The 16,858-nt window shown below is 45.5% G+C and overlaps 1 protein-coding gene across 3 annotated transcripts in view; it reads right to left on the bottom strand.

Annotated features, from left to right (window-relative positions):
- The window catches only part of ADAMTS9 (ADAM metallopeptidase with thrombospondin type 1 motif 9), a 162,397-nt gene extending 146,068 nt beyond the window's left edge, over window positions 1-16,329 (bottom strand). For all 3 annotated transcript variants that reach the window (XM_005695759.3, XM_005695760.3, XM_013973544.2), the window contains exons 1-3: window positions 15,884-16,329; window positions 14,913-15,313; window positions 9,150-9,312 (exon numbers count right to left, since the gene is read on the bottom strand). In XM_005695759.3, the coding sequence (XP_005695816.1) occupies window positions 9,150-9,312; window positions 14,913-15,313; window positions 15,884-15,998 (679 nt within the window). In that variant the 5' untranslated portion in view covers window positions 15,999-16,329. The remainder of the gene's footprint in view (window positions 1-9,149; window positions 9,313-14,912; window positions 15,314-15,883) is intronic.

The following is a 16,858-nucleotide window of genomic DNA, read 5'->3' as shown; positions in this document are numbered from 1 at the left end:
ATTCTGAGGTCTATCCCATTAATCTAAACTTTTCTCACACATCACAGGCCGAGTGCATTTTTAACACCCTACCCTAACTCTACTGTCATGTGAGATTTGGGGAATTGATGAAAAAAAAGGAAGCATTTTGCCAATATTTGCCACTCATTTATTTTTACTGCTTCTCAAAGTCCACTGTTCACAAGTACACAACCACTGTATTTTGAATTTCCTCCTGGTCCTTTCTGTGACATGCAGAATGCTTTGTACTTACTAATGATTTGGGGTCGTACAGCATTTCCAGGCAGAAGTCTGGTCCAGACACAAGCAGACTCTAGCTACCCACAAATAACTATGACAAAGATTCTATAATAATCTAATCATTACAAAGAACCTAACTTTGCATATACAAAGTTCAGGAATTTAAACCTCCAATTATATCTCAATAAAGATGCAAGAAACGAATATTTTAAACCTCAACTGTATGAGTAAATAGCACTTTATTAAAACAAATGGGTTTAGATGAAGAAAACCCTCGTAAGAAGAGAACCATGAGCTTCTCCGATGTCTTACTCTGAAAAGACAGCCTGCTCAGGTGAAGGTCTGAAAGCCCTCAAATTTACCCTAAGTACCTCCTGCCACTATCAGCCTGTACATCTGATGGCTGCCCTCTGTCCCAGGTTTCTGTCGTTTCTTACATTCTTTCTTTAAAGGACATGTATCTTAACCGTTTCAGGGGTTTCCTGGGAAGATGAACAAACTAGCAAGTATCTGTCTGACCCTTTTCCTTGAGAATGAATGGGCTTTTGCAGAAAGGAAAATAACTGAGATCTGATGACAGGTGACAGGGAAAGGCCCTGTTTGGGACCAAAGGTGAAATGGTCTACCCTCGGGCTATCTCTGAATCCAGAAGTTTATCAAAAGGGCTTGCGGGAGGGGACAGGAAAGTGTGTCATACATCACGGAGACCTTATTTCACATCCAAACCTAACCTGCCATTTCACTTTCACAACAGCAAACTGGCTCTTTTGGGTTTCAGAACACAAGTGAGTGAAATTCTTGAATGGTAGATAAGGTAGTCTCAGTAAATATTGTAACCTGAAGATCTTTCTATTGGTCAGTTTAAAATAAAGAGGGGAGGAGGTTTTCAGGAGACTCCAGACAAAGGGTCAGGAAAACAATCTAATACACCACCTTTTGTGCTCAAGGAAATTATTCTGATAAGTGGCTCATCCCTGGTGGCTTTCCTCTTGCTGTGTTCTAGGTTTAGGGGCTGACCCTGCTCTTTCAAACTGCTGCAGGTGCACCCCGATCTTAGGGTAATAAAGAAGAGTCAGAGTGAAAGAAATGGAAAAGATACAAAGGGTCATAGGGAGCAAAACTAAAACTAGAAAGAAAACAGTGATTGTTAACAACAATGACAATGACAACAAAAGACAAGTTCCTTAAGAGGCCTAACAACCAGCTTCAGTGTGCGGACCTTGTTGAGAGCATCATCTAAACAAACGTGAAAAGGCATTTGGGAGACCATCAAGAAAATGCTAACACAGATACTGTTTAGATGATACACAGTCATTATTATTGATTCTATTCACCATGACAAACACTATCACAGGTATGTTAGAAAATGTATCTTCATTTTCAGAAACATAGAGTATTTAGAAAATGACATGATACTTAGGTTTACTTTAACAAAAAGGAAAAATAAGAAGCAAATATGGGGAAAAAACTTCTCATCATTAAATGTAGATGGTACATACTGGTGGTTCACTTTATTTCTGCCTGTACTTTTCTTGAAGATGTTCATAATAAAATGCTTTTTAAAAAACATGATGAAAATTTTTAAAAAATTAGATGAGAACAGGTCCTGTATTATGTTTCTGTTTTACTACCCTTTGCCAATTTTACTGGTGTGTTGCACTATTAATCCTAATGTTAAATCAAAATAAAAGCAATATTTTAATATAAATGCACAAAGAATATACAGCTGAGAAAACAAGCTCAAGAATTCAATTATTTAAAACAGTACTTTTCTAGTAATTTACAGAGGATTTTAGAAGTCATTGCTGTTATTGACTGTTTAATAGACATAATAAGATCCATCAAAAAATGTAATAAAGGGGGGAAAGGCATATAAAGATGGATAAGGAACAAAAAGAGGTAAATGAAAAGAAATTAAGCCAAAACAATAAACCCCAACTGAAAAAAATCCATCTTTAAAGATTCCAATAGACCTCGGGCTTGAGGGTCAGCTGTTTCATCTTTACACAAATTCATTCATGTCTCTTGAGTTCAGTTTTTTCAGTTGCAAAATGGGAATAACTGACACATCTTCCTCCCGGGAAGCTGTTATAGGACTAAATGAAAAACCCCACAATGCACTTTCACATTGACCAGCACATGGTCCCTTCAGTGTGGCCTGTTCTTAGGCTAAAAGGGGAAAGGATCTAAGGAGAGAAAAAGGCTGTGGGAAAGTGGTGGCAGGCTGGCCTCTCACACAAATCACTAATTAACCAACAACCTCAGGGGACTTCCCTGGCGGTCCAGGCGTTAAGACTACCTTCCAATACAGCAGTTGCAGGATCGATCCCTGTTGAAGCTAGGATCCCACATGCCTCTCAGCCAAAAAACCAAAACATAAAACAGAAGCAATATTGCAACAAATTCAACACAAACTTTAAAAATACTAAACACACACACAAAACACCAGACAGGCTTAGGGCCAGGCAGAAGTAGAAGGTCAACCAAAGCTTCTGTTACTGCCTGGAACCCTCAAGCTGTTCCAGAATTGTTTACTTGAAGACCCCTTCTGAGGTCTGTTCCTTACCTCTGTCTCTCACTCCATTTGGGCCCTACTCTCAGGGAAGCTAATCTAATCAGCTAATCTATGCTAAATTATTAATGGGATACACGAGGTTAATGTGTAACAAGTGTATACTCCAACAGAAGCAAGCTGGAGACACAGGCTTCATGAGTCATCAGAACCTTGGTGGGAATTCCAGGCAGCAGGCAATCCTCTTCCATAACAAATCAGATTCTAGGAATGCATTTTAAAAAATCATCCCAGCAAAAAAAAAAAGTTCCAGCAAAAATAATTCATCACAAATGCAATCCAATCAACAAAGAGACAGGCCGAAAAACTACTTTAGCCAGACCAAGACAAAAGGGTTGTGGAAAATGGTATGTTTAGGAGCACTATAACCTGCAAGGACTTTTTCTATGTCTCTGTTTTCCTATCTGCAAAAATGAAAATTGAGGTAAAAATTAAATCTAATCCATGGCAAACACTTGTAACAGTGTCTGCCATGCAATAAGCACTCAACAAACATTAGCCACTGTTAGTATTATTTAAAGATGAGATTATATAGAAGTCAAAGAGGATGCTCTGAAAACTTGAGTGAAAAAGGATTTTTTTAGATGGCAGCTTCCATTTGTGTTTTCAGTGACGTTCGGCTCACAGCAGAGCAAACTGGAATCAGGTCTGGATTCAAGTGTCAGGCCAGCTTCCTACCAGCTGTGTGACTTTGGACAAGAGGCTCAACCTCACTGAGATGTTATTTACTCAACCATAAAATAGGCTAATAATAACTACCCAAAGTATTGCTGAATGAATTACGTATGACGATATATGGAAAGTGCGTAGCACAGCGATTCCATAGGCGTCCTATATTTTCCAGGCTTTACAATTGCATCCTTGGGAGCCCAACCAAGAAGTGACAGTACACTCTAATAGGGGTGACAGGCAGAGGCCCCAGCACCTAAGACTAAGCCATAATATAATGGTAATCCCATTATAGTCCCACAGTTAGTTAGTACAGCAGGCACAAGGCAACTTAGCTAGGTGGAATGGAGTCTCAGCTTTGACCAGCCCTGGTGTCCCAAAGAAGTAGCCACAAGGCAGGAATTTTATCTGCCTGAGTACTGAGATGATCTCATCCCAAAGACAAAAGACGTGGGGTCCTGACTTGGCTATTTGTCCCTGGTGACAAGTGTCTTGGGATTACAAAATAATTACATGCCACTCCCCCTTTTATTTTAAACTACATTTTTTGATTATGAACTATTATAGAACCATGACAAAAATATAAGAATATAAGCTAAAAACATAAAGATTGCCTATGTTCCAACCAACAAGAAATAGTCCCTTTTAATATTTTTGTGCCTACTGCTTCAGATCTTTTTCTTTATACACGCATGCTCTCCCACACACTCTGTCATTATTTTAAAAAATGAGATCATACCCTCATATTACTTCATCACTTGTGTGCACACTTAATATATCTATTTCTGGGTTTGTTAACCTAAATCTATGCCATCATTTTTAATGGCTGCATAAGAATCCACCAAATGCAGACTTCATCAATTATTGATCTATCCTTCAACCAAAGGCACTTAGGTCGTTTCCAGTCACTTGCTATAATAAACAACACCAGATGCAGTATATAAACCTGTTTACACAAATGTCCAATTACTTCCTTAGAAGCGGCATTGATGGGTTAGTGAGTGTACAACGCTTAACTCCCTTAAGGGAGAGCAAAAGAGAGAGCCTTGCTGAGATGGGAGGGTGAGAGGGGCATTTTAGTTACAGAGAGTCTGTCTTTTAGGTCCAGGCAAACAAACCTTCTGTTGGTCTTTTCTCCTGCCTTCCTCTCATTCACCTGTTGGGAAACACATCTCTTTCACTGACAAAAACAACTAAATCCTCTTGCATAAAATTCAGAGGCAAATAGCAGGCGTCTGTGAAACAGAACTTGGGGTGTCATCTGGAAATACAATGCAAAGGATCAGCAGCAAAGTTTGTTGCTTTTTAAAAAGCAACAAACTCTCCCAAACAGCTCCCATGAGTCTACCACTCGGCCCCCCTGGCGTTTAGGGCAGGCAGGCAATCACCTCAAAGACCTCTACTAAGGATCCAGTGGGCAAGGGACACCAGTCACAAGGACCTGCCATAAGAAAAAGAAGCTACCCCACACCCCATCCTGAATCCTGAGGAACCTACAAACAGGATGGAAACCACAAACCAAGCATAGACACTCAAGTGCCCAACGGGCACATAGGTAGATGCAACCAACGATGGGAAAACAGAGGCACAGACACTGAGCTAAGGGAAAGTAGCAAGAAATAAAACGTCAAAATACTGCATTAGGTAGAGATAAATACAAAGAAGGGGCTCTTAGCTCTTACTCACTGGCAGGGGCACCATGGGGTGTCTCTTATTGGCTTTTTATGATCAGGTTCCCAAGAAGCTCTAAGCTTAACCACAGGGATATGATTAACTTTGAGTTTTGGTATTTTGAATCTAAATACCAAATATTTTGAGTCACCATACCTAGCTATGGTGTCTTAATTTCTATTTTTATGATCATTAAAAAAAAAATCTCCCATTCAGTGATTGTCTACCATCTGTCCCTGGAGTTTTCATTATTTCATACTTATTTAGTCCTACCTACCCTCTTGGAGATCCAACCAGTCCATTCTGAAGGAGATCAACCCTGGGATTTCTTTGGAAGGAATGATGCTAAAGCTGAAACTCCAGTGCTTTGGCCACCTCATGCGAAGAGTTGACTCATTGGAGAAGACTCTGATGCTGGGAGGGATTGGGGACAGGAGGAGAAGGGGACGACAGAGGATGAGATGGCTGGATGGCATCACTGACTCGATGGACGTGAGTCTGAGTGAACTCCGGGAGTTGGTGATGTACAGGGAGGCCTGGCGTGCTGCGATTCATGGGGTCGCAAAGAGTCGGACACGACTGAGTGACTGAACTGAACGGACCCTCTTGGAAGGGATATGTTACTCTTACTTTATGTTCTAAATGTGCTTCAGGTCACATGTCTAACTGTAAAAAGATGGTTTAATCCTCATGGCATAGAGGAGTTACTCAATAAATAGCTCATGGCTGAATGAATAAATGCACACATTAATGAATAAATTATGTTGTAGACTCTTTTCTAATTCCATAACATTTTTACTCCATAAGACTCCTTCTACATGTCTTTTTAACAGAAATTATTTCAGAATCCTTTTTGAAAATTCAACATATATTAACAATCAAAAATGAGCAAGACTTCTATTCCGTCTGTAGGAAGCAGTGTCACAGCCACAGTGCCCTGCCCCCAGGAAGACTCTCATAATCCAGCAACTGAAGGGTTACACCTAGCTCAGCAGAGGGCTTCCAGGTGCCTGCTTCCAGGCTTGGGCCATCTTAAATTTTGCAGGTTTCTTGTTGAATATTTAAGCATCACTCCTGTAAACAAGTAACCTAACACCCTAGGCCTACAGTTTGCTCATCTGGGTAGAGCTAGCATGTTGACCTAGAGCTAGTTTCTTCTAGCTTGAATCATCTATCACTTTATGAGAAGTAAAGATGGAAAGCAGTGATGGAGATGCAAAGACAGTGCCAGCTATGGACAGTGCTTACTGCCCGGAATCCCACTTTAGTGGGAACTCTCACATAGAACTGAACTTTTAAGTCACTTGGAATGCTTTTTAAACCCCACTGATTCTTTCTTGCTCCATCTCACTTCCTGCAAGAGGGGTTTGTTTAAAGAATCTACATGAGGCTCCCAGGGCACTTTGAAAGTTTACCTCTGATTACCAACCACTGCTTTTGGGGGAAATCTCTGAACCTGAATGAACTGATATTTGCATTGGCCAGATAATCCCTGGCCAGAGGGACTTCTCCCACCCCCACCTACTTTTACTCCCTGTGCCAAAGCTCCCTAGATTTTGGAAGTTTCTGATCTGCTGGTCCATGCTGCTAATGGCTGCTGGTGAAACATGCCATGTTCCAAAGTTCTCTCCAATTGCTCTGAGCTTCCTGTATCTGAACGCAAAGAAGGCGTGCAGAAGCAGCTGGGAGAGAAAAACCAGAGCAGCACAGTCCAACAGCAACCTTTGAAAGAGCTGATCAAAACTGCCAGCCTGCTGAATCATCACACAGGGTAAGGGAAGGGTCTGCCAGACTGGTCACCAGCAAGCAAAAAACCAGACAGAAAACTAAAAGTTGGCACTGGTGATTTGGAAGATGGCTCGGAGGCCCCAGTACAGATAATTAGAACACGATTAAGTGGTTTTGAAAAATCTTTTTTTTTTTCTTTTTTTTTCAAAAAAATGGTAAAGACAACAAAAGCATCTTTTGCTGTCCTCTTTCCTTACCTTTCCAGATTCCCTCTCTTTTGTGTTTTTAACTGAACTTGACTATGACTTGTCCTCTGGTCCAGAAAACCAAATGTCTATTTATTCTGGTAATTAATTTAAGAAAATGAACCCAGAGGATTTTTGGAATGACAGTATTCAAAAAGACTTCTCTCTCTCTCTCACGCAAATACACACCTGAATGTACACACTCATGTACATCACAGCTGCACACAGCAAAGGCTGCAAGGTAAGAAAGGAAATCATGGGTTGTCATCACAGACTAGCTGTGAGATCTTAGGCAAGCTGTTTCATCTCTGAAAGCCTCAGCTCCTTTACCAGACACAATGGAGGGGAGACTGGTTTCTGACTCATAGGGTTGCTGTGGTAATGATTAAGTGAAGTCGTGTAGGCAAAGTGCTTTGCCCAATGCCAGTAAAAAATAGGACCATAATGAATAATAAAAGGCAGTTTTTAAAAAACAGTGGTTCGCTTTCACTTTAGGGAGAAGAGTGTCACAAAGTGCTGATGTTCAACAAATTGATCAATTAAAATGTTATTTATCTTTTGAATGTACAATATATAAGATAGAAGTGGAAGCGATATATTTCCTTTCTTTCAGTTCAGTTCAGTCGCTCAGTCGTGTCCGACTCTTTTCGACCCCATGAATCGCAGCATATATGCATAAAATAGGCACTTCCCAGTTCAGATTTAGAAAGTCAGAAGTTAAGGTCTATATTCTTATTAGCAGGGCCACAAAGATGTAATAAATATCTTGCCATTCAACTTGCAGTTGGCTGGCAGTCTTGGTACCCTGACGACTGTTTCTGACTTCAGACTCCCATCTCTACCCCTTGGCTCTGTAGAGAGTCTAGACAGAACATTTCAGTTATGTTCCAATTAGCCCTGGTGGTTAAGAACACAGGACTGAATGGGATAAAGCTGGATGACACACCCTACAACTCGGCTCTACCACGCTACAAGCCAGTGTAATCTTTTATTAAAGGTTTCTCTTTAGAACTAATAATTCTGGGAGAGAAGAGGACATCACACTCTGCCACAGTGGAAGAACCTGATATAGATACAAGATGAAACAAGCGATCATTTTAGGAAGACCTTCTTGGTCTTGAATTTTGGTCTTATTTGGAGAAACCAGAAACACCCTGAGAGATCACTTAATTTGAGGAAGAGACTTAAAAAAATAAAGAATCGGGGGAGGGATACAATTTTAGAAACAATAAAAAAGATGGTTATTTTAACAAACATCCTAAAACACAGGACCAAACATATACATGGTTTCTAAAGAAACAGGACCATCAGAGAGAAATAAGTAGGCTTCAGAGACAGTGAAAGTGTGCTTCCAGACTGGAGACTGAGAAGCATACACCAGCATAAGCTTTCCAGTGTGCCCAGGGGAAATATAACTGACAACAGCCAAGCGTGTCAGCACCAAGCCTCCAAGAATCTGACCAGGATGCAGGAAAATCTATGGAAGGTATATATGCACTCAGCTGACACCTGAGAGCGCAAGCCACAGCTCTGTTCCTGTATTTCCTGAAGTCACAGAACATTAGTTACAACGAAGTTGATTGAAAAAAATTCCAATAAACATACAGAAGTTTTTGTGCCTTCCATTTGTAAGACTTTCTCATACTTGTACATTGTTAAAAAAAAAAAAAAAGTCCTAATGAATACAATAACAATAGCCTCAAGACATCACTAAAGCTTAATCCTAAAAATCAGCAACTTCAGCAAGAGGTGGATCTGCCCAGAGTGGGCTTGACGTCGCTGCTGTATGAGTTCATCTCCTGCACTTGTCACTTATTAACTGTGCGACACTGGACAAGTTACTCAACCTCTTTTTAGTTTCCACATCTATACAATGGGAATATACCTACCTGGCTTGAAGACTGAATAGGAAAGACACTGTGAACAGTAGCTCTCTGTAGCCTGTGAAATAGCTACCTCTTTGAGGCCTGGCAAGTAACCCAGCTCACACAGCCAGGATCTCTGCTTAAGCAAGACGCAAATACCTGAGGTGTCACATGCATGCCGTCCTGTCGCTGGCTCTCTGTGGCGGGTGCTGTGCCTATAGATGATGTGGGGTTTGTTTTGGGCCTCTTCATCTTCTTGTTCATCAATGGACAGTAGTGGTTCAATAAAATAATCTCCATCATGGGACCGAAATGTGCCCAGCTGCAAATAAAGAGAGATGAGAGGTTGATTTAATATAACTTAGCCACTGGGAGGAAAAGGACAGTGGAACAATGCCAAGTAAGTGGTGCCATCTTACCCAACTCCTTTCCCATGAGGGCTCCTTAAGCTGAAAATCTTACTGATATACTTGGAGAAGTAGTTTTTTTTTTTAATTTTTCTTTTTGCACTCTCTGCCATATCAGTACCTTAACCTGAGTGGACTCTATAGAACCTGCTATCCAAATCAGTCTCTAAGAAATATTTCCTTGGTGCTTAAGCTGATTTATATTCACTCCTCCAGGCTGCTGAAAGAGGGTTTCTGTGTGTTAAGACAGCCTGGAAACAGAGACAAGTATTAGTTCCAAAGAGAAAATCCTACTCTAGAAAGCCTTATCCTGACTTCAAAATCAGGAAGCACATGTTGGCCAGAAGGCACTCAAGGCGGTGCTGCCAGGGACAATGGCAGAGGAGCCTCTTATCAACCCTTTCCCTGACCACAGGGAGTGACCCAGGGTAAGACTTTCCAGTCAGGCTGCCCACGGTTCCAATCTCAGTGCCACCACTTGCTCGCCCACCTTGGGTAAGCTCCTTAACTACTCTGAGTTTCACGTTCCTTGTTTATCAATGAGGGATAAAAATATTTACTGTCACTGTGCAGATTAAATGAGATAACGTGTGTAAGTGAAGTGAAAGTCGCTCAGTCATGTCTGACTCTTTGGAATTTTCTAGGCCAGAATACTCAGAGAAGGCAATGGCACCCCACTCCAGTACTCCTGCCTGGAAAATCCCACAGACGGAGGAGCCTAGTAGGCTGCAGTCAGTCCATGGGGTCGCTGAGGGTCAGACACGACTGAGCGACTTCACTTTCACTTTTCACTTTCATGCACTGGAGAAGGAAATGGCAACCCACTCCAGCGTTCTTGCCTGGAGAATCCCAGGGACGGGGGAGCCTGGTGGGCTGCCGTCTATGGGGTCCCACAGAGTCGGACACGACTGAAGCAACTTAGCAGCAGCAGCCAGCAGCAGCAGCAGCAGCAGCAGCAGCAGGCCAGAATACTGGTGTGGGTAGCCTTTCCCTTTTCCTTCTCCAGGGGATCTTCCCAACCCAGGGATCGAACCCAGGTCTACTGCATTGCAGGCAGGTTCTTTACTAGCTGAGCCACAAGGGAAGCCCAAAATGTGTGTAAAGTGCTTAGCAAAGTGATACCTTGTCAGGGCTTGGAACAGAAGTGGCTTTTGGTGTTGCAGAGTGAGCCAGCCTCTAACCACCAGGATATAATTTGTGTTTGCCAATCACTCTAAGGGTTTCACGGTAACTCTTTCTCCTCCCCTTCCCATATACCCACAATTTTTGCAAATTATAAATGAAGCTGCAAAGTTGAACCACCCAAAGGAAACATTGCAGGAGCGATAAAAAGTTCCCCATGCCATGCCAGTGGGCAGTGTTTTAAGGAAAAAAATCAAGCTCTTCTTGCCTTCTCTGTGGTTCCTTTTCCCTTAATGTGGGGGAAAACACAAAGGCCATTAACTTTCTCCTGGATCCAGAAAATGACTGTCCTTGAACATTAGTGGCACTATCAGCACTGAAGTATCACATTCCACCCAAATTCTAATCTACTGAATTGAAATCTCTGGGGGGTAGGTAGGGCCCAAGTACTGACATTTTAGAATTCTTAGGCATGACAAAGTTTTTAAAGTACTTGGCTAAGCACTGGGGTTCCCAAACCCAACTAAGTGTCAAAATTTCCTTGGAAGTTGAAAACTAAATTTAGATTTGAGAAATTACCCTATGTATGCAGATTTGATATTTCTAATGGTAAGATCTAATATTTGTATTTAAAAAAAAAAAACTCTCCATGTGGTTCATCCCTGACTTAAAGACAAAATAGCTCTGACACAGTCTGGTGTCAGAATAAGAGAGTAACTGGCTTCCAGAGAAGAAGTGATTTAACAAGTTTGCTTTTACCCAGGCACCTCTCCCTATTTTCAAAACACAACTCTGGTGCTCTCTGAGCACAGAGCAAGAAACCGACTACAGCATGTGAAAGCTACTAGAGACAGGCCGCAAATACTGAGAAAGAATCTGGGAGCCCATCTGGTGAAGGTCTGGCATCTTTGATTATTAAAAGGGGAAACTGAGGTCCAGAGGCAGGAATTAACTTGTCCCTTTCAGTGATACATAAGCAGCTGAACAGTTCTCCTGCTAAATCGGGAACTCAGGTACCCTGATTCTAGTCTAGAGCCTTTAAAAAAAACAAACAAAACTTTGAAATTCTCTTTAGGAATACAGATTCAGTCTCCGGCCCATGGTTAAGAGTATGGTCAGAAGGACTGGATGGGAACCTCAGCTCTGTCACTTGCTACCTGTGAAACCACAAGCAAGTCCCCACCTCTCGAAGATTCAGTGCCCTCAACTACAAAATGGGCTCTTTCAAGGACTGGGCTGTTGTAAGGATTTTCATGAAATACTGCGCACATAAAGCACTTATTTCAGTACAAGACACAGAATAAGAGTTCAGTAAAAGGAATATAAATGAGACCAAATTCATTTGTGGCTGATTCACAACACAGGTGTTTGAATGAAGAGTAACCCTTTCTTGGCTAAGGTGACCATTTATTCAAATATAGGGTGTAAGTACTTACTACAATATATAAAAGGTTCTACTGCAGGAGAGAAATGAATTGATGCTGACCCTGCCTCCCAGGAAAAGGGGATAGAACACGTATTGCAAGAGCCATAATACAAGGGAGAGCACACTAAACCTCAAGGAGGGAGAGAGGTATATGTTTGTGAAAGTGGAGAGAGATGGCAGCAGTCTGAAGGATTAGGAAGAGGTTTTCTGGGAACAAGATATGTTAGTTACACTTTGAAAGAAGGGTGTGATTTGAGCATGCGAAGCTGGTTGAGGTCACCTAGTAAATCCAAAGGCCCAAAGGTTATGAGATGGGAGGGAAATGAAATGTGCAAAAACAGTTTGTCTGAAATGTAGGATTTGTGAAGCAAAGCTTGACAGATGAGACCAGACACTCTGGATGTACAAAGGGGTGAGGAGGTACACTGGCAATGGCCTTAAGTGCCAGACGGAAGAATTTATAGTCATTCATTAGGCAGTGGGGAGGTCTGTGCAGTAACTGAACAGGGTAGCGATGTGATTTTGCACCTTGTCATCATTAATCTACAAGCAGTGTGTGGCAGGGATTAAAGAGAAAAGACCAGGAGAAGAAGCCAGATAGAAATATTTCTTAGACATCAGCCCTAGTGAGAGAGGAAGAGAGAAGCAAAGAGGTCTGGAGGTAGAGTAGGGATGCTCAGAACAGGTGAGAAACACATCTAAGAAGGATTTCAGGGAAACTAATAACTGACCGGTAGGGTGAGGGAAGGGAGGAAGGCTGGCACGGCCCAGTCTGAAGAATGAACGATTTCCAGATTTCCAGGAAGATTTCCTGAGAGGGCCAGGAGGAGCGCCAAGATACTACAAGTACCAAATGGGTATGGGGACATCTTTCCAAGAAAGATAAATCCCAAAAGGAAGACAAAGGGGCAAGGATTTTGGAGCTAGATTCATTCCAGCTATAAAGGGCTACCTCACATATTTTTCAGATAACATGCCAGATCTTCTGTACCTCCCTCCCCTCCAAAAAAAGAGCCAGACTGCAAATTAGGCGCAATACAAATGGACTCCTCAAGGTCTAGGGAGTTCGTCTTTCTTACATCCTGCCCCTCAGTTCCCTAAGAGAGTTACTACTCTGCAGTTACAAGTGCGAGTTACCACCTAAAATTGCCAACAGAAATTAAGGTCCTGCGCAGCAAAAAGTTTATACCACTGCTGGGGCCACTCAGCAGGGTGTGGAGGCGGGGAGGGAGGAGGAGTAAAGGCTGTTTACAAACTTGACTTACACACGCAGCCCTATCAGTAAGGTTCTGGAACTGTGGGTTACAGCCTTGGGATCTGGGCACACTCTGATGCTCTGGGTTCCAGCACCTGACTTATACCCACCCAGATCAAACAACCTTTCCAAGAACAGAAGGATTCCAGGCGTCCCGGGGCAGCGATGACTCATGCAGCACCCCCTCCCATTTCGCCAAACTGCCGTCTCCGCCCACCCCCAAACAATCTCAACGACGCACCGCGACTCTGGGAGATTTGCGGGGGGCTGAAGGGGGTTCATCTTCTTCCTCACATCCCAGCAGCCTAAATCTCCCTCCTCTCAGTCTACAAGCTTGCCTCCCTTCCCACCCGACCCCTCGGTTGAGCACTGGAGATGGATGCGACATCAACATTTGGGACTCGCGAGCCACGAACAGCAGCGCTCGGAAAAGGGGGCAGCCAAGCGCCCTGGGTAAGTAGTCAAGCTTCCACTTAGAAAAGGTAACGGTGGGGAGTATGGGTGCTCAGGAGAAAAGTAATTGCATCACTGGGGAGCAGGGCGCACAGCCCCTGTGCGCTGGGAGATCCTGACCCACGATAGTTTCTGCGTCAGAGCGCGTGGCAGAAACGCACGTCGCTTGGGAAGTCCTAGAACCGCTCTCACTTGGGCCAAAACCTTACAGCGGACCCTCAAATCTCACAAAAGGGAGAAGGCAGAGGCCGCATAGGGCAGACAAGAGGGCGAGTGGGGCAGGGGGAGGGGGAAAGAGAAGAGGGTGGTGAGTAAATAAACACCGGGTAGGGGTACCAGCTTGGCTTCCCTGCTAAGTGCGTATTTTGCAGCGCATGGAGGTGACTTCCGCGCCTTCTCGCGCTCCCTTTCTAGGGAAATGTGCACTTCAGGCTCCCTTTTAGACTTCTCTGGCACCCCATGGCTAGTGAGAACTGAAATCTCTCCAAGCTCTCCCCAGGATTTCTGCTTCTTGGGGCCACCCCGCCAGCAGGGTGCAGAGTCGGACTGCGACGCACCCCCACTCCTAGTTCCTCGCTGAAGCAAAGCGTCTAGGACAGGCCCCGCCCTGTTCCCCGCCCCCTGAGCCCTGGGCCCACCCTTCCGTTCCTGAGACCGGACCTGTTCCCTGTCAATCCAGTTCAGCCTCAGGGCTCCTGGCGCTTGAAAAAGGACCCTGAGAGAACGTGGGGACTCTAGATTACGCACCGCCCTCCAAGACACACAGAAGGAACTCCCCGTACCGGACGCCGGGCATTCTCAGCCCACACCCCCGACTCAAGATGCACCAATAAGGAGTCGGGTTCTCCCAGTGCTCAGCTGCTCCACTCCTGGGCGGCCGAGTTTGCAGAAGGCAAGGACAAGTCTCTTCGAGTTTGGAAACCGACACCCCAGCCACCTACTGGTTTTGGGGCAACACGCAGTTCAACAGTTGAGCTGAATTTGGACCCCAGAAAGCTCCGAAACATCCAGAACTCCCCCCTCCCGGGACTTGGTGAGGGGTGGGGGATGTCGGGGAGGATGAGCTTCTTTCAAGTGTCAGCACACTCGCCGGAGTAGCCACCCAAAGCGTAGGACGCAAACAAGTTAACAGCCCACGTTTAATGCTAGAGAGGAGAGACGGCGCAGTGAGGGTCCTAGGCTAGAGAGCAATTAAGTCTTCCAGAAGCGGGTGAGGAGGTGAAAGGGCAGGGCAGGGGAGGGGGCGCGCGTCTACTTACCATTCCCGAGCACAGGCTGATGACGGCCGTGTGCTCTGACTTGGTATTGACATGGCCTTTGTAGAAACAGTGCTTGAGTTCCGCTTCCTCCTCGGAATAAAACTTAGTCTGGTTCACCCCGGGTGCCCCAAGGAGGGTGACAGTGAACATTGGGGCGATAAATCCAGCATGGGCGGTGAGATTAAATAGAAATTGCTGGCCAAAGGCGGAGAGGCGGTAATGCTCCTGGGAGGAGGTAGCGGAGGAAGAGGAGGAGGCGAAGCCAGGCCAGGGGTCAGAGGCAGAGTTAATGCTTCGTCGCCTTCTTTTGAAGTGTACGTTCGTGGGAAAGGGTTCTCCAAGAGCGTTCACTCGGACGGGAGATGCAATTTCGTATTCGCTCAGGGTCTCTAATAATTTCACTGTAGAGAGAAGCAGAGGCACATGAACCAATAATATAGTTTTCTGCAAGTTTTAATTTGAAGTGTGTGTGTGGTGGGGAGGGGGGCGGTTCTCCTAAATTATTTTCCAGCTTTTTCCTCCCCATTCAAGTCAATCCCTTCACCTTCGGTCACTGGACAAATATTTGCTGAACACCTACTATGTGTCAGAAAGTGTTAGATGCTGTCAGAGTCAGACACTGAACAAGACAAAATATATAACATGATTATAGATCCTGACAGATACCCTGAATTATGCGACGAGCTGGTGCCCCCAATTACTAACTAACTATAGCTTGGGGCCTGGCGTGGGTAAGGAGAAAGATCAGGCTAAAAGAAGGGGGCGGGCGACTAAGTTCTTTCCATAGTGTCTCTTGAGAGATTGTCTGGGAATGACCTAAAGAAGGGAGAAGCTGCAAAGCGGGAGATAATTCTTTCTAGGAAAAGGAGAGGGGAGAGAGAGGCCTCTGCTGCGGGGTGTCCGCCGTCGGACACGGAGGCTAAGGAGGTGGCGACAGGGGCGGAAGGGTCCCCGTGGCCGACTCTCGTTACCTTGCCTCGGGTGCAGCCTGTCCTTGCGCACGGCCGCCGCGGCATCTGGGCTCCCCATCTCGGCCAGGTCTCGCACCAGGAGCGTTAGCAGTGTGGCCCAGGATACAAACTGCATGGTGCTCCCCACCCCTCCCCAGCCGCCCCCACCCCCCTCCCCTCCTGCCCTCCTTGGCTGCGAGGCTGCGGCTGCGGAGAGCGCGCGGAGCCTGGTGCCCGCCGCCAACTTTTGACTTTAGGAGTCGCTGAGGTCTCGCGGCGAGGGTCCCGTCTGCGCTCGGCTGAGCAACGCCGCCGCCTGCCGAGAGCTGAGCCGCTCGGGCCGCAGGAGGAGCCGGAGGAGGAGGAGGACTGGGGCTCGGCTGCTTGGCCGCATAATGTCCAGGGAGCCGGCAGGAGAAAGCGCGGAACGTGCGCTCCGAGGCGCGCCGGGCGCCCTGTGCTGGCGGGGATAGCGGAGCGGCTTCTTGAATGGGGGGCTGGGGGGCGGGGGGTGGGGGGGCGCTACTCAAATACTCAGGTCCCCGCCTCTCGGAGAGGGGAGGAGAAAGCGGAGTGAGAGGGGACCGCCTCCTGCCACTCGGCTCCTCGGCTGCTGTGCGGTACTTGCTGCTCGCAGAGTCGCCGGGAGCGCAGGGGCGCCGAGTGCGGTCCGCCATCTCCCCGCGACGGGCTTTTCTGAGACTGCCTGCCCTGGCGAGACCGCGTAGAGAACGTTCTCCCCTTTCCCTGGCGCTCCCAGTCTCTCTCCCGTATCCTCTCTTTCTCCCTGCGGACTCTCTTCTCTCCCTCGCCCTGCCAGTCCGCCCTCGGCCCCTTTCCCCGCTTGCGGTCTCTCCTCCCCGTCCCACTGTGCGCCTCTCTAGTTCCCGCATCTCCCCCAGCCCTCTTCTCTTTCCACACGGTCCCCATCTCGCTCTCTCTCCTCTTTCTCTCTTTATGAATTTCTGTCCCTATCTCCTTTTGGTTTCTCACAAG

The sequence above is a fragment of the Capra hircus genome, chromosome 22 (genome assembly GCF_001704415.2).
Source record: "Capra hircus breed San Clemente chromosome 22, ASM170441v1, whole genome shotgun sequence".
In the NCBI taxonomy this organism is placed as follows: Eukaryota; Metazoa; Chordata; class Mammalia; order Artiodactyla; family Bovidae; genus Capra; species Capra hircus.
The sequence above is the reverse complement of the archived record's forward strand: the minus strand, read 5'-3'. Positions and strand labels throughout refer to the sequence as shown.